This window comes from Bos grunniens, chromosome 4, assembly GCF_055505025.1.
Source record: "Bos grunniens cultivar Pamir isolate PY7600 chromosome 4, Bosgru_T2T1.0, whole genome shotgun sequence".
In the NCBI taxonomy this organism is placed as follows: domain Eukaryota; kingdom Metazoa; phylum Chordata; class Mammalia; order Artiodactyla; family Bovidae; genus Bos; species Bos grunniens.
This window is the reverse complement of record NC_141168.1, coordinates 87057529-87080489: the sequence shown is the minus strand read 5'-3', so window position 1 is coordinate 87080489 and position 22961 is coordinate 87057529. Positions and strand designations below refer to the sequence as shown.

General features: G+C 46.3%; 2 protein-coding genes across 24 annotated transcripts in view; one reads left to right on the top strand and one right to left on the bottom strand.

Annotated features, from left to right (window-relative positions):
* TMEM243 (transmembrane protein 243) lies at positions 1 to 21731 on the top strand. Of its 3 annotated transcripts, none has more exons than XM_086397273.1 (5): positions 1 to 321; positions 850 to 1138; positions 18724 to 18774; positions 19789 to 19893; positions 21139 to 21731. In XM_086397273.1, exons 2-5 carry the CDS (start codon positions 1061 to 1063, stop codon positions 21259 to 21261), a joined length of 357 nt encoding a protein of 118 aa, XP_086253399.1. In that variant the 5' UTR covers positions 1 to 321; positions 850 to 1060; the 3' UTR covers positions 21262 to 21731. The 3 variants fall into 3 exon arrangements, with proteins under 3 accessions (XP_086253399.1, XP_086253402.1, XP_086253401.1); XM_086397276.1 differs by having other exon boundaries at positions 110 to 321; positions 846 to 1138; XM_086397275.1 differs by lacking the exon at positions 1 to 321 and having other exon boundaries at positions 495 to 1138.
* The window catches only part of DMTF1 (cyclin D binding myb like transcription factor 1), a 49312-nt gene continuing 47905 nt past the window's right edge, over positions 21555 to 22961 (bottom strand). For all 21 annotated transcript variants that reach the window (XM_086397266.1, XM_086397270.1, XM_086397250.1 and 18 more), the window contains one exon: positions 21555 to 22851. In XM_086397266.1, coding sequence (XP_086253392.1) covers positions 22742 to 22851 — 110 coding nt within the window. In that variant the 3' untranslated portion in view covers positions 21555 to 22741. The remainder of the gene's footprint in view (positions 22852 to 22961) is intronic.

Here is a 22961-nt window from a genome sequence, read left to right as displayed (position 1 = left end):
GGGAGATCGGCTGCCTCGCGGGGAATAAACTGGCACCTCTAGAAATAAAGCTCCGTAGCCAATGCGGCGCCCCGGCGTGCGGGATTGGTGGCCTCGGCCGTGACGCGGCCTGGGCGGGCCGAGTCGGTTTGCGACAGTGGCCGCGGGTCCCGGCCGTGGGAGGGGACCGGGGACCCGCCGCACAGCACACTCTCGCCGCCCGCGCGGAAGGTCTCTCTCTCCCCGACGCCTGGCACCGCATCCCCGCACCGGCGTGGATCGGGACCCGCGCTCTCCAGTGCAGCCAGGACTCCGAGCGTGCGGGCGGCTGGAGACGCCGAGGTTTGGCCTGCGGGCGCGGGGCGGCTCCGGGAGGGTGGCCCGTCGGTGCGGGGCCGAGGCAGGATCCCCTTCTTACGCCTCAAGCGCGCGCCGGCCCACGGGTGCCGGCAACACCTGAGCGGGGACCCGAGCTGCTCCGCGCGGCCGTGACCTGATCCCGCAACGCCGCGGGAGGGGCGGGCGGACCGCTGGGCTTTGCTCCCGCAGCTTCACTACTCCGGCCGCTGGCCGCGGGGGCGAGAGGGGCGGAGCGGTGCGGAGGGCTGGTAATGCCTTCTCCCGGGAAAACTTTTCCCCGCCTTCGAGCGTGGAGGCATCCGTGCTCACCAGAACATTTAGAAAGCTCGGGAAATGGTCGTGTCACGGAGCGGAGCGGCGAGGGCGGGGAAGCGGGGAGCCCCGGCCAAGCCGATTTGCATCCCAAGCTGCGGAGACAGCCGGGCGGCCCGGGGCCCTGAGATTGGGGGAAGCGGGAGCGGCCGGGCGGGACGGCCAGGCGGTGTTGTTTCCTTTCACTTCCTGAGGCAGCTGCTCACGATGAGGAGGGGAGCGAGGCTCGGGCAGAGCGGCCTCGTCCCGCGGGTCTGAGCGCCCACCCCCGCCGCCGGGACTCCGGCCTCTCTGGGCTTCGGCAATGAGCGCCCTGTGACCGGCGGCGCCGCGAGTCGTAGACCCGGGACTCCGGGAGGCAATGCTGGCTCGGCTAGGAGTGGCTCGGGGACAGTGAAGAAACCCTAAAATGGAGGACTTTTCCACCAGGACGTACGGCACAAGTGGCCTGGACAACAGACCTCTGTTTGGAGAGACATCTGCCAAGGTGAGTGCGGCCCCGGACGCGGGGCCTGAGTGGCGCGTCTGTCCAACTCCCCGCCCCTGGGACCCGGAGCCCTGCTGGGTCCTGCTGCGGCCCCTGGAGGGAACTTGCAGCGAGATCCCCCTTCATCCTTCTCAGGATACTTGCCTTGCCCCTCGGCTCCCTCTCTGGGACAGGGTTGGCCAAGAGCCTTTGAAGATTGAGGGTGGAGAAAAGTTCAGAAAGTTCTGGGCTGTTAGGGGCCCTAAACGGGAGTGCGGAAGCCCGCTCTCTGCCTCGCCTCCCAGCCGAGTGGTCAGGGTGTTTGCACATCCGCTTGTCCACCTGGCGTGCTGACTTTCAAGCGGCTTCTGAGGCTTCCGTAAGGGCCCAAGAGTGGTGCTTGTGATTTGTGTTTATCTAGAGCCCTTAAGGGTTTACTGCTGAGGCAACCAAGCAGAGAAAAAGAGTGGAGGCATGAAATTAGGGTTCCTTTGATGGGGCTCCATTCCAGGAAGTGATCAAAGAGTCTCAGACCCATACACGTTCTAGTGCCCTATTTCAGGCTTTTAAAAAGTATAATGTTCTCTTACAAGCTAATCCTGTGATGTCCTGGGCCAGTAGAAGAGAGTTCTTTTCCTGTCCCCAGCATTAAATTTCTGAGTTGTATGGGCAAGATTAGCCTGTTTTTTTTTGTTTGTTTTTTTTTTTAGTTAGAAAGTGACATGGTGATCTTTGACCCCTGACAAAGTACTCTCAGGCTCTCATAGAAAGTAGGGCACATATGGAGTCCAGAGCTTCCTGGGTTTCTCTGCTCAGGCAGGGACCTCTTTAGCAGAAAGGACAGAAAGCTTGTCCAGCCGACAACCTGGGGCATGACCCTGAATTTGGAAGCTTCCAGTCTGCCAGGAGACCACTGCTTGTTTTTTTTTTTTTTTACCTCCCTGTGGATTTTGCTTTCTCTTCTCAAAGTGTCTTTACAAGAAAATGTTTTAAGCTTGATGTATAGGAAGATGCTTCGTTTATTGTGTGGCTTTTGTATAATCCCAGAATCCAGTAGATATTCCTATTTCTGCTAATATTGTTTTTCTTTTCTTTTCTTTTTGGCCGAATGGCTTGTGGGATCTTAGTTCCCTGACCAGGCATTGAACTCAGGCTCTCTCTCATCACTGAGGAGTCAACCATTGGACTGCCATGGAATTCCTATCTGCTAACAGTATTGTGATAGGCCTGGGGGGTGGCAGGGTGGGGTCCAAGGAACCCAAGTAGATGGGGGAAATATGTAAGCACACGTGAGGCAGCTGGATCTGTGCTATGACAAGGCATAGAGGGGGCATACTGGGGGACAGGGGAGAAAGTGGTCCCTCTGTGAAGCTTGGGAAGATCTTAGAGGATAGATTCTCCATTCTGAGCATTTGGTAGCCTTCAGCTTTCAAATATGAAGGCTCCTACATTGGGAGTTGACCGGAAGAGGATTTGGGGCCTGGAGAGTAGAGGCAGCTGACTGCTTGAAGGGATCAGATTATCCCCCGCTCCTTTTTATAGAAATATTTGTTTATTTGGCTGTGCAGGGTCTTAGTTGAAGCTCACAGGATCCTTAGTTGTGGCATGTAAACTCTTAGTTGGGGCATGTGGGATCCAGTTTCCTGACGAGGGATCAAACCTAGGCTTCCTGCATTGGGAGCACAGAGTCTTAGCCACAAAACCTAGGTCTCCTGCATTGGGAGCGCAGAGTCTTAGCCACTGGACTACCCAGTGGCTGCCCAGCTGGCCTGAGAATGAAGAGGTTCAGTCTCTCCTCCGTGTACCTTGGTGCACAAGGGATTGTGGGGTTCTGGTGGTGCAGACCTCTGACCTCCTTTAGCCCCTTAATACTGATATACGTGAATCGATAAGGGACGTATTGATTTATAGGGACACTTAGAAATAGTGATGTTTTCTGACTCACTTGGGCCTAAGTAGTCAATGACTATGTTTCTCTATTGCCTATGATCCATTTGAAATCCATCCAAGAATTTGACTATTCCAAATATATCTCTGTTTATCACAGATGTATTCAATCCAAGAGTGTATACTCCCAGCATTACTTAGGCCGTTTTAGACCTCATAACAGTAGAATCAGCTACTCAGAGAAAAAAAAAATTATGAATAATATATATTTCCAGATCTCTCAGAATTCCTCCCTTTAGCTTCTTCTGTAGGGCTGACAGGGTGATTGGACATACAGAAATTACACAGAATGGAGAAAGGAGAGAGACTTTGGTCTTAGGATAGGAAGAAACATCATGTTTCATATAAATTGTCGTATCTGAGGAAGAAGAGGCATCCGTCTTTAATGACGGCAAATGATTTATTGGGGACGTGAGTGAGCAGGGCACAGGATGGCCTCAGTAGTGAAAGGACAGGACATGTTACAGTGGAGCCATTCCCATGGAGGGTGGTCACTGCTGGAGCCAGGTGGCTTCCTGAGGACCTTGGGAAACTGCTGATGGCTGCTGTGTGAGTTTGCTCCCAGCGATTCCCTGGAAACTGGACACAACAGCCAGTTCATTAATGAACTGTTGCCTTTGAGTAAAAAATCCAGAAAGGGGAAAGCCCACTTCCTGTCCTAGTCTGACAGATCTTCTGAGCTTTTAGTCCTCTTCATTGCCTTTTACTGACTGACCACAGATAGGCTCTCACTTTTAAGTCTAGAAAGGCCCAGAGGTTGAGGTCCAGTCTCTAACTCTATGGCCAAGATGACTGAAGCCCACAGAGCAGAGTCAGGAGGGAAGTGGTGTTTCCTCCATGCCAGGCAGCATGCTTTGCATCCAGCGTCACCCTGTTTGATCCCCCAGTTCCTTTGTGTGATGGATGTTGTCACTCCTTTCACAAGCAGGGAAGCTGAACTACAAAGCAGGCTATGAGTTCAGTCACACAACTGGTTCTCCTCTGGCAATGTTTCACGAGTTGACTAGGACAGTAAATGTTGAGTTTCGCAGTCTGGGTCACATGCTCCAGGAACCACTGTGGGCATTCACGTACTTGGCCCTTTCACAGGAAATAGGTGGATTTATATGCCCAAAGTCATGGAGTAAGTGAAAGATACTAGAATCTGCCGTATTACAAGAAATACACGACCCAGCAGGTCTGGAGCAGTGCCCGCATGGGCAGTCCCTAAAGGAACTTCTGTCTTTACGTACTGTTTTCAGTTACCAAACCCCGGATTTATTCAGTTGTTAGCATGATGTTTAGCAATAACTTTATAGATACAGCCTTGGAGTGAATGGCAAAGCAAAATAGTTCTCTGTTGTTACATAAATGTCTAAGGGATAATAGACAAAAGCTGAGATAGTCATTCCTTGATACCTTTGGAATTTTATATTGCTAGGTGGGCTGTCTTACCCACCCTGGTCTGAATATCCAGGTGCATTTCTCATCTGTTTTTATTTCATCCCCAGTTCTGGGATGCAGTACATCTCTTTCAGGGAAAAAACAAATGTGGCACAAATGATATGATAATATGGTGTGTCTGAGGTTTCAGAGCATGTGCTGTTGCTTAGCATTTTCTGAATTTTCAGCACTACCCCAATAGAAATATAAGGTGAAGCATGTATGAGATTTTAAATATCCTAATAGCCATATATTTAAAAGTGTAAACAGATGCAGTTAATTTCAGTAATATACTTTATTTCCATACATCTGAAATACTGTCATTTCAGTACGTACTCAATATGTAAAGTGGAGAGATTTTTACATCATTTTTTTTGTACTAAGCCTTCGTAATCCAGTGTGCATTTTCACTTAGAGCCCATCTCAGTTTGGACTAGCTTCGTTTCAGGTGCTCAGTAATCACACAGAGCTGGTACGTCAGACAGTGCAGTTCTAAAGCAAGTGAATTTTTAGTCCTAGCAGTTCCATAGTCACGTTTGTGAAACATTTTTCTTTACTGCGGGACTTGTCAGAACCTTTAATGTGCTCATTTTCACTGGGAGTCTGGTTGGAGAAGGGGGATGGTACGTGGTGCTCTTTTGGTGGCTGACCTCTGACCATTGGCACAATCAATGCCTTACTCTGGAGTCTTACCCTGCGTGCCTCCACCCGCAGCAGATTTGAACGGAGTGTCTACAGAACTCCCTTCAGGAAATGTCACTCTAGAAATCTATTCCTTGCTCCTCCCTTCCTCGTGTGAACTATACCCTGGAGATATTTGTCCCTCTCTTGTCCACAGCTGCCTGTAAAAGTTTCCTTTGGGCCATCTTTCTGTCTGGGTAATGAAATGCTTTGAGTTATCCTCAGGGCTTGTGAGTTGATGTTGATTTCCTGATTTGCTAGCTGGCTGCAGAATCATCCGAAATCCATTTTAGCCAGTGGATTGGTGACCCTAGGGGAAGAAGGAGGGTGGTTCTGTCTGGGGTGGAAGGTAAACCCGCCTCCCACAGCCAGTGCAGTGGGCCGGGGTGGGAGGGTGGCAGGGGTTCCACCTCCTGGTGGCAGGGAGGGGTAAGTGAAAATACGCACTGGATTACAAAGGCTTAGTACAAAAAAAAGGTGTAAAAATCTCTCCACTTTTCATACTGAGTACGTACTGAAATGACAGTATTTTAGATGTATGGAAGTAAAGTATATTACTGAAATTAGCTGCATTCCCTCCATGGAATGCAATGAAAGCCAGTTCCTGGACCAGCCTCTTCTGTTGTTTTTCACTAATAATAATTGATTCATCCTCTAAGAAGGGTGGTGACCATTCTGTCCCTTTGTTCCTACGTGGATGTGATGTAAGAAGAGTGAGCGACACTGGAGGAAGGCACATACACTGGACTTATATTTATGGAGGGTCTCTCCATGGAGGGAGCAAGTTAGTGGGTCCCGAGGCTCAGATCTTTGGTACCAAAGGCAAAAAGTTTCATGTTCTATTGCATATTCCTGAATCCTTACCTCCCCTCCCTGCAAAAGAAGTCAAAAAAACAAAAAGTGAAAAACAGGTCTTTTGATGACCTTTAGTTGAATTCAGCCAGTTCAGACTTGGAGCATTTGACTTTGCAAATAATTGTGTTAAGGTTAGAGTGCTACTTCTTGCCTTTTGCAGGGTGGGGGTGAGGGTTGCTGCTTCCTTAAGGACAAAGCTGTGGTTAGGAGTGTTGGGTCTGCCTGCCGCCCCTTCCCCTGCCCAGAGCCCCAGGGCCTCTCGACTCTTGCCTTTGACACAGCCTCCCTCCGGGTGATTCTCTGAGATTCTCTGAGCGCACCCTGATTCTCCCTCAAAGTGGAGCTAGTCTCTCCCAGGACGGATCCGTTGTCCCTGTGGCTCTCTCCCAGCCTGCCAAACCACTTTAGTTGCCATTGCTTGTGTTAGAGAGATGGTTCCAGATGATAGATGCCAGGACTGGGAAGTTTCTGAGCAATGGGCTCAGGAGATTGTATGTTGAGAAAGCTCTTCCAAGGATGCTGGTGCGCAAGGAGGCTGACAGCCCTGGTCTTAACTGTGCTCTGCGATGCCCAGTCTGGGCTGAGCCCTCTCCTTGGGCCTCTTTCTGTGCACGAGCTGCCTTCTTGCTCCCGGTAAATGCTCTTCTACTTTCTGTTGCACACTCTCGTCTCCAAATACCTGAATCCTGGTTAGTCTGATTTCCCACCTTAGAGCCTTCCTTTCTGCCCAGCCTACATCCTATGAGCCTAGTGGTCAGAGATGCCTCCTGGTATTCACTGCTTGTGCTGTGAGGGTTTCATATATGTCTTGCCTTCCCGGCCAGAGTCTACACTCCTTGAGGGTAGCAGCCGATTGCTTTATTTCTCCAGCCTTTTTAGCACTTGGCACAATGCCTTACCTAGTCCTGGATTTTATGTATTTTTTTGCTGTTGATGAAGTATAGTTGATGTGCAATATTATGTGAGTTGCAGGTATGCAATAGAGAGATTTACAATTTTTATTTGTTTTTTTAAAAAATATTAACTTATTTGGCTGTGCAAGGTCTTAGTTGCAGCATACAGGATCAGGTTCTGTGATCAGGGTTTGAGCTCCGGCCCCGCTGCATTGGGTGTGCGGAGTCTTAGCCACTGGACCACCAGGGAAGCCCTGAAGTTTAGTTTTAAAGGTTATATTCTATTAATAGTAATTGTAAAATATTTGCTATATTCCCCATGTTTTACACTGCATCCCTTATTTTATACCTAATAGTTCGTGCCTCTTCATCCCCTACTCCTGTCGAGCCCCTCCTTCCTTCCCTTTCCCCACTGGTAAGCGCTAGTTTGTTCTCTGTATCTATGTCTGCTTCTTGTTATGTTCTTAGGTATGTTAAGTTTTAAGTGAGGTGAGCATCTAGCATCACCAAAAAGTAACCTACTTTCTTGGGACCTCCTGAACATCAGCAGAAGGTGGGGGCTGGTGTTCAGAAACCTGGGGTGCTGGGTACCAACAGGCTCTTGTGCAGTTAAGGGCATCACTCTCTCCTCTCCTTGCTGAGCTTGAGCAAAGAGCCCATAAACATAATACAATACTGTGTAAAAACTTAAACGGAGGCCTGGTCTTTCAGAAGCTGGTGGTTTGCTTGTGTTTTTCCTTCTGTAGACAAGGTTTTCGCAGCTCTGTGGTAACAAACTGGGTCTACTAAATTAGTCTTTTTTTTTTCCTTAGGTTCAGTCCATAGTTTGTGTGTAGGTATAATGACCATGGGGCTTCCCTGGTGGCTCAGTGGTAAAGAACCCACCTGCCAATGCAGGAGACACACAAGATGTGGGTTTGATTCCTGGGCCTGGAAGATCCCTTGCAGCGGGAAATGGCAACCCATTACAGTATTCTTGCCTGGAAAATTCCATAGACAGAGGAGCCTGTCAGGCTATAGTCCACGGGGTCACAAAGAGTTGGACATGACTGAATGACTAAGCACCCATAATGACCATATTTTTGGGGCTGCCATGGAGACACTTGGGTTGACAAACTTAAGTGTCCCGGTGGGGATGATGGAATGCATTTGAAATTGGGCTGCTCTTGAAAGGGGGGCCAGGCTCTGTGGCCCACTCAACTCCCACTCATCTCTGAGAACCTAATCCCATTGGTGAATGACAGCCCATTAGACGTGGTGGAAATAATACTAATAGCATGTGAGCAGCCGTTTACTGATGCTTGTAAATGTAACTCTGTTCTACGGCTTTACTGTAATATATCTGAATCTTTATGGGATTCCCCGCATGTTAGACTGTTGTATAAATATGGAAACTTTGGCTTCAGTGTTCCGTGATGTACCTGAGATCATAGGCAGGCATGAGGCAGGGGAAAACTCAGATATTGGGTCTGTCATGATCCTGACGTCCTAGCCCTTGTTCTTGGTCTCCCAGTTCTGAAGGTCAGAGCACATAAAGACCTGGCATTTCTGGGACTTCCTTGGCTGTCCAGTGGTTTGGACTCCATGCTTCCAGTTCTTGGTGGGGTGGGTATAGGTTCCATCAGTGATCTGGGAAATAAGATCCCACATGCTGTGTGGTGAGGCTAAAAAACAGAAGAAGAAGAAGAAAAGAATGGATCTAGCACTAGATAGATAGGAAGTGCTAGATCCTTTTTTTTTTTTCTTCTTCTGTTTTTTAGCACAGAGTCGGACTCGACTGAAACGACTTAGCAGCAGCAGCACTTCCTATGGTACCAGTGCTAGGGATCATTTTGTCCCCTAAACATGTGGAGTAGGTTTGTTTTCTATTTTTACTGTGATCTCATTTCCCTAAGTGATGCTTCAATGAAAATAATATATTTCAAGTATGCCTCACTGTGAGGAGAATCTGGCAGGAAGGATATCACAGAAATATTCACAAGTGAAAGATGCTTCAGAATGTGAGTCTGTGAAATAGGGGACATGTTTCAAGGCATCCATAATGTCTGCCTTCTCTAGAAGGGCCTGAGGCAGAAGTGGGCGTTCAGAGCTATAGGCAGCTGCAGAGGCCCTGGTGTGTTTGAGACTGGGCTCAGAGCATGAGAGTTGGCGAGTGTGGGTGTGTGTGAGTCTCGTAAGTTTTCCTCACGTGGCCCTGCCCCTGTGGTTTTCTCTGAAGCCTGGGGACAGCAGCCCCTGTGATCGGAGCTCTCCGTTTCCCAGAGTTATCTGGGGAGGCCGTCTAGCCCCTGGCTTCACCCCAGGGATGCTGGTTGCCTCTGGCCACAGCTTTGGGGGACTCTCCTGTCTCCTTAGGACCACGCAGCTCTGGGGGCTCCGAGGAGACCCACCGGCAGTGCCTGACTTTTCTTGCTTCCCCCAAACCCAAACCTCCTCCCACATGTCAGGTCTCTCAGTGTCTCTGTCCCTGCATGTTTGCCCCTGGGGCTTCTGACTGGGACACTGCTACAGCTTTCCTGACGAGATGGTTTCCACTGCGACTTGGAAGAAGAAAAGGAAAATCATTTCTGAGAATTGGCCTTTTGTTTCTGGTATCAGGACTCTGAGCTGTGATGAGAAATGTAAACCTTTGCACGCGGAATTGCAGGATGCGGCCCACGGGCCTCATCAGTGGGAGGAAGTCTGGGCTCCTGGTGTGTTTAATGCATGGTGACTGGATTACCTTTCTCCTCTCTCCCTCACAAGGAAAGATGATCGCTTTTCCAGGACCTGAGGGTCTTGTGAGCTAGGAGGACTGACGTGGGGTGGAGCCCTGTAATGACAGGAGGCATAGAGTTCCACGGAGCACGGAAGAAGGGGATATTTATTATACTGGGGGCATCAGGACAAAAGACTTTTGATTTTTAGGCCCAGGAACGTGAGTCAGATTTGACAGGAGGAGGTGACTGGGAATCCCAAGCAGGAGGTCCAGCCGGGTTGAAGGGGTGGGAGCAGTAAAATGCCAGAAAGGGGAGGGAGCAGAGTGTCCCATTGTGAGCAGACTCTAGAACTTGGAGTAGCTATATGACGCACACTTTCCTTCTGGGGGCTGTCAGTGGTCGAGAGTGTGCTGTAATGTGTGCTTTGATACAACAGTTGTGTGCATGCTGTGTCCCAGGGAGTGTGCTGTGTGCTACAGTGTATCTTTCCTTTTTTTTTATTTTATCTTTTTGCTGCACAGGGTCTTGGCTGTGGCGCATAGGCTTAGTAGCTGTGGGACGTGGCCTTAGTTGCCCTACGGCACGTGGGATCTTAGTTCCCTGACTAGGATTGAATCTGCGTCCTCTGCATTGGCAGGCGGCTTCTTAACCACTGGGCCGCCAGGGAAGTCCCGAGAGTGTATCTTTGCTTATGGAGCATGTGTGCACGACATGGAGGAGAGAAAGGCGCTACACAAGTCCTTGTTCTTCCCTCTCTTCTCAGCTTCAGTCATCCTGGCCTTCTTTCCCAGTTTCCAAGCTCACACCTGCCTCCGGGCCCTTGCAAGTGCTATACTGCCTTGTTTGCAGTACCCGTCTCCTAGATCCTTGGGTGTCTTGTTCCTTTTTCTTAAAAAGGTCCCTGCTCAGACAGGAGGATTCCTTGACCTCCTTTTTTAAAAATAGCCCCCCAGCTCCACCCTGATCACTCTTCCCTTACCCTGTTTTAATTCCTTCCTGACTTCCTCACACTTAGCATGTAAAAAGGGTGGAGAATGGATGCTGAACATCAGAATGGAGAGCAGGATGGACAGAAGATTCTTCCGAAGTTGGAGGAGTTGAGATCTGGGGGCTAGAGGTGGACTCCACAAGCGAGAGATTCAGCCCAGAGAGAAGGACAGAGGTAACTAACAAGACCAGGATTGGCAGAGGAGCCAGCTGCCCCCCAGTCCTCTTCAGGCTGGAGGGAAGGGGGGTCCTCTTTCTCTTGGTGTCTTTTATAAGGATCTCTGCTGATGGGCAGGCTTCAAGAGTGAGATTGTAAACCTGAGATGAGGTGGAGCTTCAAACCGCTTCCTAGAGAGAGGGACAATCAACCCAAAATGAAAGGCCGTGAAAATCAGCGAAGGCCCAGCTGTAAACATGTGAACTTGTAGTAAACCAGTTAGTTTGTTCTTTCAGCTAATATTTGAATATCTCATATATGCTAGGAGTATATAAAAGGGAAATGACCTGCATCCCTGCCCATGGGTGCACTTTTGTAGGTAGAAGAACGTTCTCTCCACCCTGGGTGATGGCAGTTCCAACAGCCACATGGCTTGCCTTGGTCCGAGTTAGACAGAGCTGCTCCTGCCTCTGGGTGGGCACTGGACCACGGAGGGGTGCACAGTTTGGAGAGGGCACCATGGAGCTGGAGGTCAGCCATGGGTAGTGGCCCAGAGCCTGGCCGTGAACAAGGGGGAAGTGGCCCTCAGCCTCCCAGGCCTTACAGCGTGGAGGAGAAGACAGACGAGTAAACAGTTACAGGTAGGATTGTTGAAAGGCTCCACGGCAAGGCTTAGCCCCGGAGCCTGGAAGTGACTGGGGGGGTCTGGGGGTGACTCAGGACTGGATTGTCAAAGCATCGAGAGCAGAGGGGCTCTGGATGCTCAAACTGCTGATTGCATGGTCTGGTCAGGGCTTTGGTGACACAGATTGGGAGTGATCTAGTTGGTGGATGCAGATGAAGACTAAGCTTAGGGGCAGTGGAGGAGAGGGTTGGAGAAGAGGGATTTGGCAGAGCAGGTGCTGAAATAATTGTGAAGAGGAAGGGAAGAAGTTGGCATGAGACTGCCAGGGACATGCATCTTAAAAATAGAGGATGCTTTTGTCTATCCTGCTTCCCAGATGGCTCAGTGGTAAAGAATCCGCCTGCCAATGCACAAGACACAGGACACAGGAGTTCGATCCCTGGGTCAGGAAGACCCACTGGAGGAGGAAATGGCAACCCATTCCAGCATTCTTGCCTGGAAATCCCATGGACAGAGAGGAGTCTGGCTGGCTACAGTCCACAGGGTCGCAAAGAGTCACACACGACTGAAGCGACTTAGGACGTATGCAGTACCCCATCCACGAAGGCTCAACCCTCGTGACTTACGGACCTCACAGAGGCCCTGCCTCCTCCTGTTGTCACATTAGCCATTAGGATTTCAACCTATGAATTTTAGGGGGACACAAACATTCAGAACATAGTAGAGGATATTACTGAAATTGCCTTCTCTCTCCAGCTTGGGAAGCAGGACGTGCCCTGTCCCGCCTTCTTCCTGGCCCAGCCAACCTGGGAGGAGTATGTGGGTGGCACAGGCTCTGTTGGGTAGAAAGTTGAAGGGCAGAGGCTGCAAGGGAGATCCGGGGCTCATGAGAACTTTCTGTGTCCAGGCTGGCTCACATGGAACAGGTTTCGGTGGGTGTGAGGGGTGAAGATGGAGCTGGAGCGCACCTGGGGAGGGATGGCGTCTGTAGGGCCACCTGTGGTGATGTCTGAGGAGGACTTGGGTGGAGTCGCAAAGGGGGAAGTGACACAGAAGTGGGATTCTTAGCCTCCCCCTTCTTCCACCCCCTCCCTCCAGAGCATGTCAGGGAATGTTCTCCTGGCATTGTCCATCCAGGGTTTTCCTTGCCCTCAAGGGGCTTTCTGTGGCTTCTCCCTGGGAGTGCGAGGGAGCATGGCGTGTGGACCAGTTCCTGAGCAGCAGTTGCTGTCGTGCCGGTGAAACCAGGGCCATGCTGCTCTGGCAGGAAATGAGTGACCAGGCTTTTATCCTTAGGCTTAGGAAGCCTGGACCTGGAGGTGCCCGAGGCTCACTCCTGGCATTTCCACAGGGTTGCCGACATCTGGCCCGGGAGTCAGCATGAGGGTTCGGCCCCCGCATTTGGGGAGAGCCTCACCTCGTGGGCTGCAGGGCCAGCCTGTGGCTTCTATGGTGCGGCTGTGTGTCTGTCCTACAGCAGCGACTGGAAGCTGGGGTTTCTGATAAGTCAGGCCCTGGCTGAGTGACCTCTCCTGGTGAGAGGCTGTAAGGAAAATGCCATCAGCCACTTCTATTGATGATTCTGTTCTTTAAGCATCATTCACAGGGAATTGGCCGGCAGTGCGCCAGGCTCGAGGCTACCTTCTCCATGGTTAATAAACTGCCAGTCCTAATGGAAGAGGTGACAGGCAATAAATACAGAAGTGTCACATGTGGACCATGTGACCCGGGAGACCTGAGGCAGGGACAGCTCCCATCCTCAGGGGTGCCCGAGGAAGCTGTCTGGATGGGAGTTACAGTGGAGGCGATGTTTGAGTTGAGCTGTGAAGAAAGAGCAGTTAAATTGGGTGTGTGGCATTTCAGCCGTCCCACTTCTTACCCTGCGGCTCACTCTTCTGGGGACGTTATGCCTTCAGCTATTTATACGTGTCAATAAGAGAACTGATTATGTGTGAAGATGTGCTTTCTGCATCTGGGTACCCCTGCAACACTCCCCTTAGATCCCGGAGAAGCTTGCCTCTTCTCATCCTGCAGTGCGCTTACCGTCATCAGGGAGAGCTTTGAAATCCTCTGGACTTCTTTCTGGGCTGCTTGGAATCTTAGAACTAACATTTGAACTTAGAAAAGTTTTCTTCACTCAGATATATATATATTTTGGCTGTGCCACTTGACTTGTGGAATCTTAGATCCCCGACCAGGAATTGAACCTGGGCCCTTGGCAGTGAGAGCTTGGAGTCCTCACCACCGGACCACCAGGGAAGTCCCATAGTCAGATTTTTTTTCTCGTAAATCCTTTTGCTCCTTCTTTCTACTCCCCAAATTGCTTTAGAAATTTTGCCTTACTTTTTTATTGTTGCTCGAATGGATTATGAAACGTTTTGCTAAGATAGCACAGGCTTCAGGTCCATTTTGGAATGAGGCAAAGCATAAATTCCCGTGGCAATGGAAGCATGATTTTACCTGTCAGCATTCTGAGCAGGATGTTTTGGGTTGCTGAGGACAAAGGCCGGCTTTTGGTTATTTGGGATGTTCCCAGAACCTTACCACCTGAGCACTTGAAGTGAATTTGGGGTTCTCTGTTTTGTGTCAGGATGCTGGCTGATGACTGAGCAAGGAATCTGGGGGCTCCTGTGCTTTTTGACTGCTGAGGGATGCCTTCTCCTCTGGCCCGGGTGCTGTCTAAAGCTGATAACCCAGAACCATAAATGGTTAACACTGGAAAGGACCTATCAGCCCAGTCCTCTCACTTGATAGACCCAAAGGGGTTAAAGGGTCCTTTTGAAGCCATCTGGCTAGTCAATGAGATGAGAACGTTGGTCTCAACTCTCATTTCAGGGCCACCACATACATGTCTAAGCATTCTTAGACCTTTTGAATTGCTTGTTAGCCTTGCATTTTGCAGAGAGCTTTGGGGAGGAGACTTTCGCCACTACCTGGCAGTATGACCTTGGGCAAACAGGTGTGACTGAACCCAGTTCCCCACTGGTAAATGGAGAGAGCATATTCCTTACTGCTGCACAGAGCTCCCTTGTCTCACCCCAGGTACAGACGCTGCAGCCACAGCAATCTTTCTCTCCTCCATTATTTCAAAGGAAGATGAGCCTCTTTTGGACTTGGGCTGCTGTCTCCACCTGTGCATCGCAGCCCAGCTTCTTCCCCGTCATGACGTTTGCTCTCCCCAGGTCTCTGTGGAGTCCCTTCATCCTGAGCTACAACATAGAAGACACTTTTTTCCCAGCTTTATTGAGATAACTGAGATAATGTTTAAGTGAATAAATAAATGACTTAAGAGGGAATATGGGTTTCCCTGGCGGCTCAGTGGTAAAGAATCCACTTGCCAATGCAGGAGATGCAGGAGACGTGGGTTCAATACCTGGGTTGGGAAGATTCCCTGGAGGAGGGCATGGTGACCTACTCCATTTATTTTTGCCTGGAGAATTCCTTCGGCAGAGGAGCCTGGTGGGCTACAGTTCTTGGGTCTGCAAAGAGTCTGACACAACTGAGCACACAAGAGGTAATATATGCAGATACGCAGTTGTTGTTTAGTCACTAAACTTCATCCGACTCTGGAGCGACCCCAGAGACTGTAGTCTGCCAGGCTCCTCTGTCCATGGAATTCTCCAGGCAAGAATACTGGAGTGGGTTGCCATTTCCTTCTCCAAGGGATCCTCCTGACCCAGAGATCGAACCTGTCTCCTGCATTACCACTGAGACACCAGGGAAGCCCAATATATGCAGAGTCCCAGTCAAAACTATACTATGTATGTTTGTATATTGTTATGTTTATGTGCTCATAAATTCATACATATGAGTTAAGACAGTCTCTTGGCCTGTTGCTGAGTAGATGTCTGAGGAAGGGCTGTGCTGGGCTGTGCTTGGTCGCTCAGTTGTGTCCGACTCTGCCTCATGGACTGTAGCCCACCAGACTCCTCTGTCCATGGGGATTCTCTAGGCAAAATACTGCAGTAGCTTGCCATGCCCTCCTCCAGGGGATCTTCCCAACAAAGGGACTGAACCCAGTTCTCTGGCATTGCAGGCAGATTCTTTACTGTCTGAGCCATGAGGGGAGCCCCTGAGGGAAGGGAAGACAACCTGTCCTGTCATCTCTGTGGGTAAAGATCAGGGCTGATTCTGATCCTGCTCAACTTTCTTGGGGAGTGAAAATAAGTAACAGTATAAAGTGTAAACATCTGGTAGGGAGAATGGTTTTGTTAGATGGAAATACAGCAATAATAAAACTGAGGAAGAGACAGAGCTAGTTTTTGTGAGAAATAGAGTAGCTGAGTTAATACAAACTAGCTTTTGATATGGAGATAATGTGAATTTCAATTAATTCCATAAACAGCAAATTTAAATGTAATACTCCCTTTTCTCCATGCACTCTGTTCTGACTTGGAACATATTAGCCCTAACACTGCCCTTTGAAATGCTAATTAAGGGCAATTTAATTATTCTCTATTGTTCTATCTTTGGAGACTGGGAGGGGTTGGGGGGAGCTGCTTAAGTCCTGAAAAATCATCTCTGGGCCTAGGGAGGGTCTCTACCCGAAGATTTGAACTTAGCAATGTTCAAAATGGTTTAGATTCTAAATTTTACAGCTGTGCACACAGATCATGTGAGGCTCTTGTTAAAATGTAGATTCTGATTCAGTAGGTCTGGGGCAAGGCCTGAGATTCCACATTTCTTACAGGCTCTCAAGTGAGATCAGTGCTGCAGAGCCAGAGCACTCTGCATAGCAAGAGTTTAGACTGAAGTGGGAGGTCTTCCAAAGCTAACTCTGCTGTTTCTTTGGCCTGCATTCAAGGTTACTTCAATAGCTGAAGGCCTGAGGCCAAGACCTTGGCTTGGAGAAAGAAGACTGTGAGAAATAGTTGTGCCATATTCTAAATACTTTGTCCCATCTTGGGAGTCCTAGTTGTTCAGTCAGTCGGTTGTGTCCGACTCTTTGCGACACCATGGACTGCAGCACACCAGGTTTCCCTGTCCTTCCCCATCTCCCAAGTTTGCTCAAACTCATGTCCATTGAGTCCCAGAGAGACTGTATTTTAATGATTGAATACCTGATATTCATGAAAATGAGTTGGGATTCTAGACAGATTGTCTAGAAGGCAAATAGGGAAGTAGTCATTAAAGTTTAGATGTATTTTCATGAATGACTGAAACCAGTTAGGCTTCTATGGTTAAGTTCACTAGTCTAAAACAATCACTTATGAGGAAATCATTCCTGAAAGATAAACACTTTACTGTAGTACTGTTGTACTTTGCTAATAGGCTTGTACTTTGCAACTTGCTATCTTTATCTAGGAATTCCCTGGTGGCTCAGATGTAAAGAATCTGCCTGCCAGTGCAGTAGATGTGGGTTGGATCCCTGGGTTGGGAAGATCCCCTGGAGAAGGGAATGGCAACCTACTCCAATATTCTTGTCTGGACAATCCCATGGATAGAGGAAACTGGCAGGCTATAGTCCACGAGGTCACAAAGAGTTGGATACAACTGAGTGACTAACCAACAACAATCTTTTGTCTAGACCAGCAGTTACATGCTACGCTGCTGTTTCTGTGAAAAGTAGAAATGGAATCTCCTCTGTTGCATTGAATCCTGTTTCCATTACTTATTGGTACTGAGATTTGGAGCAATCTCTTAATTTCCCTGAGCTTGTGTTTCCACTTGTAAAATAGTCATGCTAGCCTTTCATCCCGGGATTTTTTAGGAGATACACAAAAGCTTCTGGCATAGTTGCCATCTGTTCACCATTAGACCCCCTCTTCTCCCTGTTTTGATCCTGGTTGCCAAACTTGCTGTACCATTTGGAGAATAGGGATTCTTGGTGGCTGCCTCTCACCTGAACCTCTTCAGTGGCTTCTGTTGGCAAAAGCTCTTGTGACATATGTAGACCTTTAGGAATCCCTGGAGTTTATAAGGAGATGGGAGCAAATATTCTTTACTTCTTAGAATAGACCAGAGTTTAGTTGAAACTTTTTCACAAGGCAGAAACAGTGGGGTTCTCATACATGGGTTGTCTGTAAACACATTTTATGCTAAGTACACATCTGCCTGTGCAGGACTACTAGTGCTCAGCGCTTTATCCCTGGGTCACTTTCCTGACAAGAGGCTCTAGTTTCACTCTTGCGTGTGCAGTGTGGTCTTCTCTAGCTGGTAAGATCTGTTCGAGTCCTCAGGTTGGGTCAGGGTCCGGCTGGAGTTCCGTTTCCTTTGTTCTGTGTGACATGAAATTGCAGTGGCCTTGGTCTGGAGTGTGAGGTCAGACGCCCTGGAGAGGACACTTGGCTTTGTTCCACGCTTCCCTCCCAGCTTTGCCTGCCCTACTCTTCTTTGGGTTCTTATCTTTAGAAGCAGACAACTCTGTGCAAGTTCCTGTGCCCTTCTTATCTCGGAGCTTTTGTTTATTGGCTGCTCATATTCCATATCCTGCTGATCTTAAAGTGCTCAGACGTTACCAACACAGTCTTTAAAGACTTCAGCTTTGACTTTTCCAAACTAAGGTTACTTGATATTCTCATTGGCCATAAGGTAGAATTTCCTAATCAGGTCTTAAACCCTTACCACTTCATTCTGTAAGGTCTGTGAATAAGTGCTATCAACCTAATATACATATTAGTACATACTATTTTTATATATTACTTGACTTTTCAGTTCCTTTAACTGAAACCATCTAACCAGTGACCCTGATTTCGATATCCTGTTTCATGTTGATTCTAACTTGCTGTCTGACTTTAGGAAAATAGTTTAACTGTACTCACTGAACCAAAATTTACCTTAACCAGTAAAATGAGGATTGGATTAGATCAGTTTTTCAAAGCATTCTTTGGAGTTGGTTGGGGCAGGGATGGGTATAACAAGAGATCTCGATAGGTAGAAACCCCAAGCTCCTCATTCAGGTGATTCTTAAGATTAATGAACAAGGATACCATCTGTATCACAAATAGGTTGAAACTCATGATGGGAAGAGACATCATCTAAGTCTGGTTCCTGACTGTTTTCACCAAGGGTCTGGGCTGGCCACCCCATGTTCCTGTCCCTTTTGCTTCTGCTCATACTGTTCCCAGCAGCAAAAGTAGATTATTTGTAAGCCTCCCTTTCCCATCTTCAAAAAGCCCTAATGTAAAAATGCCATGTCCCTTTAAGAAATTTTCTCTACACAGCTGTCCAGCTTCCCCAAACCCCTTTACCCTGGTGGCTCAGTACACTCTGCTTTTCTGGCAGCTGTTTGTCTGAAGCTCAGAGGGGCAGGGTGCTTTCTCCATTCTCAGTGTCCTGCATTGTGTCTTTCTAAAATGCCATGAGTTTATCATATGGCTAAAAAATTCTCTCTTTTTCAGGATCGAATCATCAATTTAGTTGTTGGCAGCTTAACATCTTTATTGATCCTAGTAAGTATCTTTGTGTGTCACCCAGGGTCTTAGCCAAAGTTTTGAAAACCTTAATACTGCAGTGCAATCAACTCTCAAAAAAAAAAAAAAAAAAAAACCTTAAAGGGCCAGTACATGAACATATGGAACATTCCGATTGTAGTTAAATTAATGCTTTCAATCTTATTCACACTTGAATAAAACTGCATTTGGTATAAATGGAGTAGCTAGTTGATTTCCACTCTCATCCCCTAGTTGAATGTGAAATAGCACAAGTTAAATAAACTTGGTTTTCTGGGTTTGCCTAATAAATTTGTAGTATGTGAGTGGCTACTAGTAACTCCCTTCTGTATGTAACCCACAGCTCTGCTAGTATCTTTACATTTATTTTGTTCCTAAAGTATGTTCATTATCCTTTGGCTTTTTAATTTCTCATTCTGTATACTACAGCTTGGTGCTGTCAAAATAAAACAAAGCTACATTTCCCAGTCTGAGAACGACCTTTCTTTGGCACATTTTTATTAAATCTAAGAGAATTTTAGTTAAGTCTCTTTCTATGACTTCTTCATAAAAGAATGGGTAACATTATATTTAAGGTAGAAAGAGAACTACAGGGTATTAGAAACCTATATTTTAGTATTTTTCATGTTAAGCAAAAACAGTTTTGGGTATTTTTTTTTTTTGCTGGTATACTCAAAATAACAAAAAGGTTAGAACTTTGCCCAGTATAGTCATTTATCCTGGGGAATGATGTTTAAATGCTTTCTAATCTTTGTTGATGAAGAGGTTTATTTTGAGGTTAGCTAGTTTTATTGCTTCATGGTGGTTTGTCTCCTTTCATAAAGGAGGAGGTTGGGAAGATTAAGTGGAAGTAATAGAAGGAATAACACAATTGAAAAGATTTTATTAAACATTAACATTCCAGAAGACAAATTTCACCATTTGGAGCATGTTATAATGTTACTTTGCCTAGATGGTAGTCTAACCAAGTCTTGGAATTACTCCTGAGGCCTGACATACTTTCTTTCCATACAGGTAACGCTGATCAGTGCTTTTGTTTTCCCTCAACTACCTCCAAAACCGTTGAATATATTTTTTGCTGTCTGCATCTCTTTGAGTAGTATCACTGCCTGCATACTTGTGAGTACTATTGAAAATTTAAATTCAGTATCCTTGAGGGCTGATGGTTGCAGTGCCTGGAAATCTGTATGAAAAGATGTCTCTAATTATACACCACTCCTCTCCCCCAAAGGATGTCACAATTCTCATTGTTAAAATCCCAGAGTATTTTTTTTTTTTTTAATTTGTCTCCTTTTCTCCTAAATCCCTAAGTTGTAACCTTGTAACCCTAAAAGGCAACTCTGTTCCCTTGATACCAAAAAAAAAAAAAAAAAAAAAAAGACTTGGGTCACCAAAGATATGATGTGATTTAATTTAATTCATCTTCCTTCAAGGACTACATACAGAGTCCAACAGTCTTTGGGAAATGTTATTACTCCTCTAATAATTACAGAACTAGTCTATTTTAATCTTTGAGTATTATCTCCCCAAATGAAAGTAATTAACACCAAAACCTCTTGAGAAACTTAAAGCTACAGTGGTATGTTTTTCACAAGAATGTTCAGTTTTTATAATACTAAGAAGCCTTTCTGCTAGGTAAAGAAACAAAGACAGTAGCCAGTCCTCAGCTGGGTATTTGCCAAGTCACCATTAGTTGGCAGCTGTTTCATTTCCCTTCAAAACCCTTAAACAGAATTGTTTTGACTCACATAAGATCTGAGTTAAAATTAAACCTGGGGACATCTCCCAGCTTCAGATTCACTGACTGTTTTGTTCCTTTGGCCTGAGGGAAGGAGTGGCCCCTCGGACTTGGAGAGCCTGGGAACAAAGCTCCCAGAACTGTTCTCCCACTCCCAGCCTAGAGCCGGAAGTGGCTGACAGTGATCTGTTAACAGCTTAAACTAGAGGCATGCATGTGCAAAGCTCCAGTTTTGGTGGCGATTTGAATCAGTTAAAGGAATTTAAAAGTTGTCCTCCCTTCCAGTACTTTAAAAAGCTGTACCTTTTACTAACATAATAATTAAAATATCTCTAGAAGATAGATATATATTCTTGAATGACTCGCCAAACAATTGGTGGACTCTTGGTTTAAACATTGATCAAAGTTAACTGAGAAAGCAGGAATAAAGTATGATTTTGGATATAAACTCAGCTGGTACACTTGAATTACAAAGAATAAAATTCTGGCTGCCTTAGCCTCATTTAGGGGGAAAAGTATATATGGATGAACCTGGTCACAGTGGAAAAGAATTAGTTGTATTTAAAATTTTTAATATTCAGCCCAATGCTATTACTTAAACTTCTATTTAATTCTTCTTCTTTTAGATCTACTGGTATCGACAAGGAGATTTAGAACCGAAATTTAGAAACCTTATTTACTATATCTTATTTTCTATCATCATGTTATGTATATGTGCGAATCTGTACTTCCATGATGTGGGAAAGTGAGGCTGCCAAGAGATACACTCACCAGGTCTCTTCAAAGCAATATATTTGGACTCGAATAAGAGCTGGATAAGGTATGCTGAAGAGTCTCCTGCAGAAGTCTGATACATGATTTTCATGTTAATTGTAAATCTAAATTCCCTCTTGCAGGGGAGACATATCCTAAATCACTTTGCTTTTTCTTTAGGGAACCGATGTTGCACATAAACATTACCCCTTAAAGCACAAATCATTTTCACTTTTGAAATTTTTTATATAAAGTAATGGCGTGGTGCAAGGCTATGTAACAAACAATCTTGCATTTTAAGACAAATATTCTTTTATTTCTGTTAAACTGAATATACAATTATTGTTCCCTAGGCAACCAACTTTTGCTTATAACTACAATTTCACGTTAACAAAACACAGACGGTGAAAAGACAACTTTGATTGTGTAGATCTAATTACAATAATAAATAAAATAATTTATACAAGTTTTTTTTTTTTTTTTTTTTAACTTTTTCTATAGGGGTCATATTCATTAAAGCCCTAGAGGCTAATTTTGGCTTAACCTTCTCTAGTATAGGAATGACTCTTGGTTTGTTTCAAGAAGCAAATTTTGTGTTTTTAAATTGCCTGAGAGGGAGAAGTTACATCAAACCCCCACCAGTTAATGCACTAAGTGAACGGCAAACTCGGATACTCTGCTATTTCCTGGGTAATTTACATAGCAAAACATGTAATAAAAGGTCATGGTACAGGATAGGCAACTTAGTACTTCCTTTCCCATTTAGTTTTACTTCAAAGTGCTGACTTTGTAAACTGGTGACAGTGGGTTCTGAGGGATGAAAATGCTTAGCTTCTGGTGAATTTTGTTTTACTACTCTCATCCATATTCCCTTTAAAAAGTAATTAAAAAAAAAAAAACCTGTAGTGAATTTTCTAAACCCTTTTAATACTCTTCTCATTACCCAGCCCAAATCAGCTCCCACTGCCAGCAATGGGTAAACCCAAATAACCCCCACACAATCACCTCAAGTCTCAAACTACTTAGACGATGTCTCTGTGCAGAAGGTCACTGGGAAGCTCTAGAGCATGTGACTTCTCTGAAATATAAACAGGCCTACTTGAGACCGGACAGAGTGCCATGTCTGATCTGTAGAGATGAATATTACTGCTTTTAAAACAGTAGTTAAGCTTTGGCGATTTCAAAATTCTCTCTGCTAAAGTGAAATTCCCTGCTGATAAGAAACACTAATAACTGGGATCTCTGCAGTTAAGACCCTAGTGCTCCACTCAACTACATACTGTTGTAAGACTAGACCTCAGATGATATATTAAAGAGGTAAAAAGTCATAGCAGCAACACTGTATGTGGCTTGAGCACTGTAGCTATTCAAAAGCCAGAGGAATGGTAAATTAAGCCTCTTGGGGGATGCTCCTGTTTCTTTGGAGATATAATGAACAGTGTGGCTTTGCCTGAATGGCTTGTTTCTAAGAATTACCTAATGACAGTGTACCAAATCCTCAACATCTTTTGAGTCTTCTGAGACAGGACTGCCCAGAGATGATCCAATGATGTTTGATTCTTCTCGATGATGCTGGAGTATGGGATCTGTAATGAGATATATCATCTAATCCACATCAAAGAATTTAGAATAAGTGTTCTTCTACCAAAGGGAAAATTTAACAAGACTCACTGCCTGATTACCCCCTTAAGATTTA

Coding starts and splice junctions, on each gene's coding strand:
- TMEM243 (XM_086397273.1), top strand. CDS start 1,061: ATGGAGGACTTTTCCACCAGGACGTACGGCACAAGTGGCCTGGACAAC. Junction 1,139..18,723: donor TTGGAGAGACATCTGCCAAG/GTGAGTGCGGCC, acceptor TCTCTTTTTCAG/GATCGAATCATCAATTTAGT. Junction 19,894..21,138: donor GTATCACTGCCTGCATACTT/GTGAGTACTATT, acceptor TTCTTCTTTTAG/ATCTACTGGTATCGACAAGG.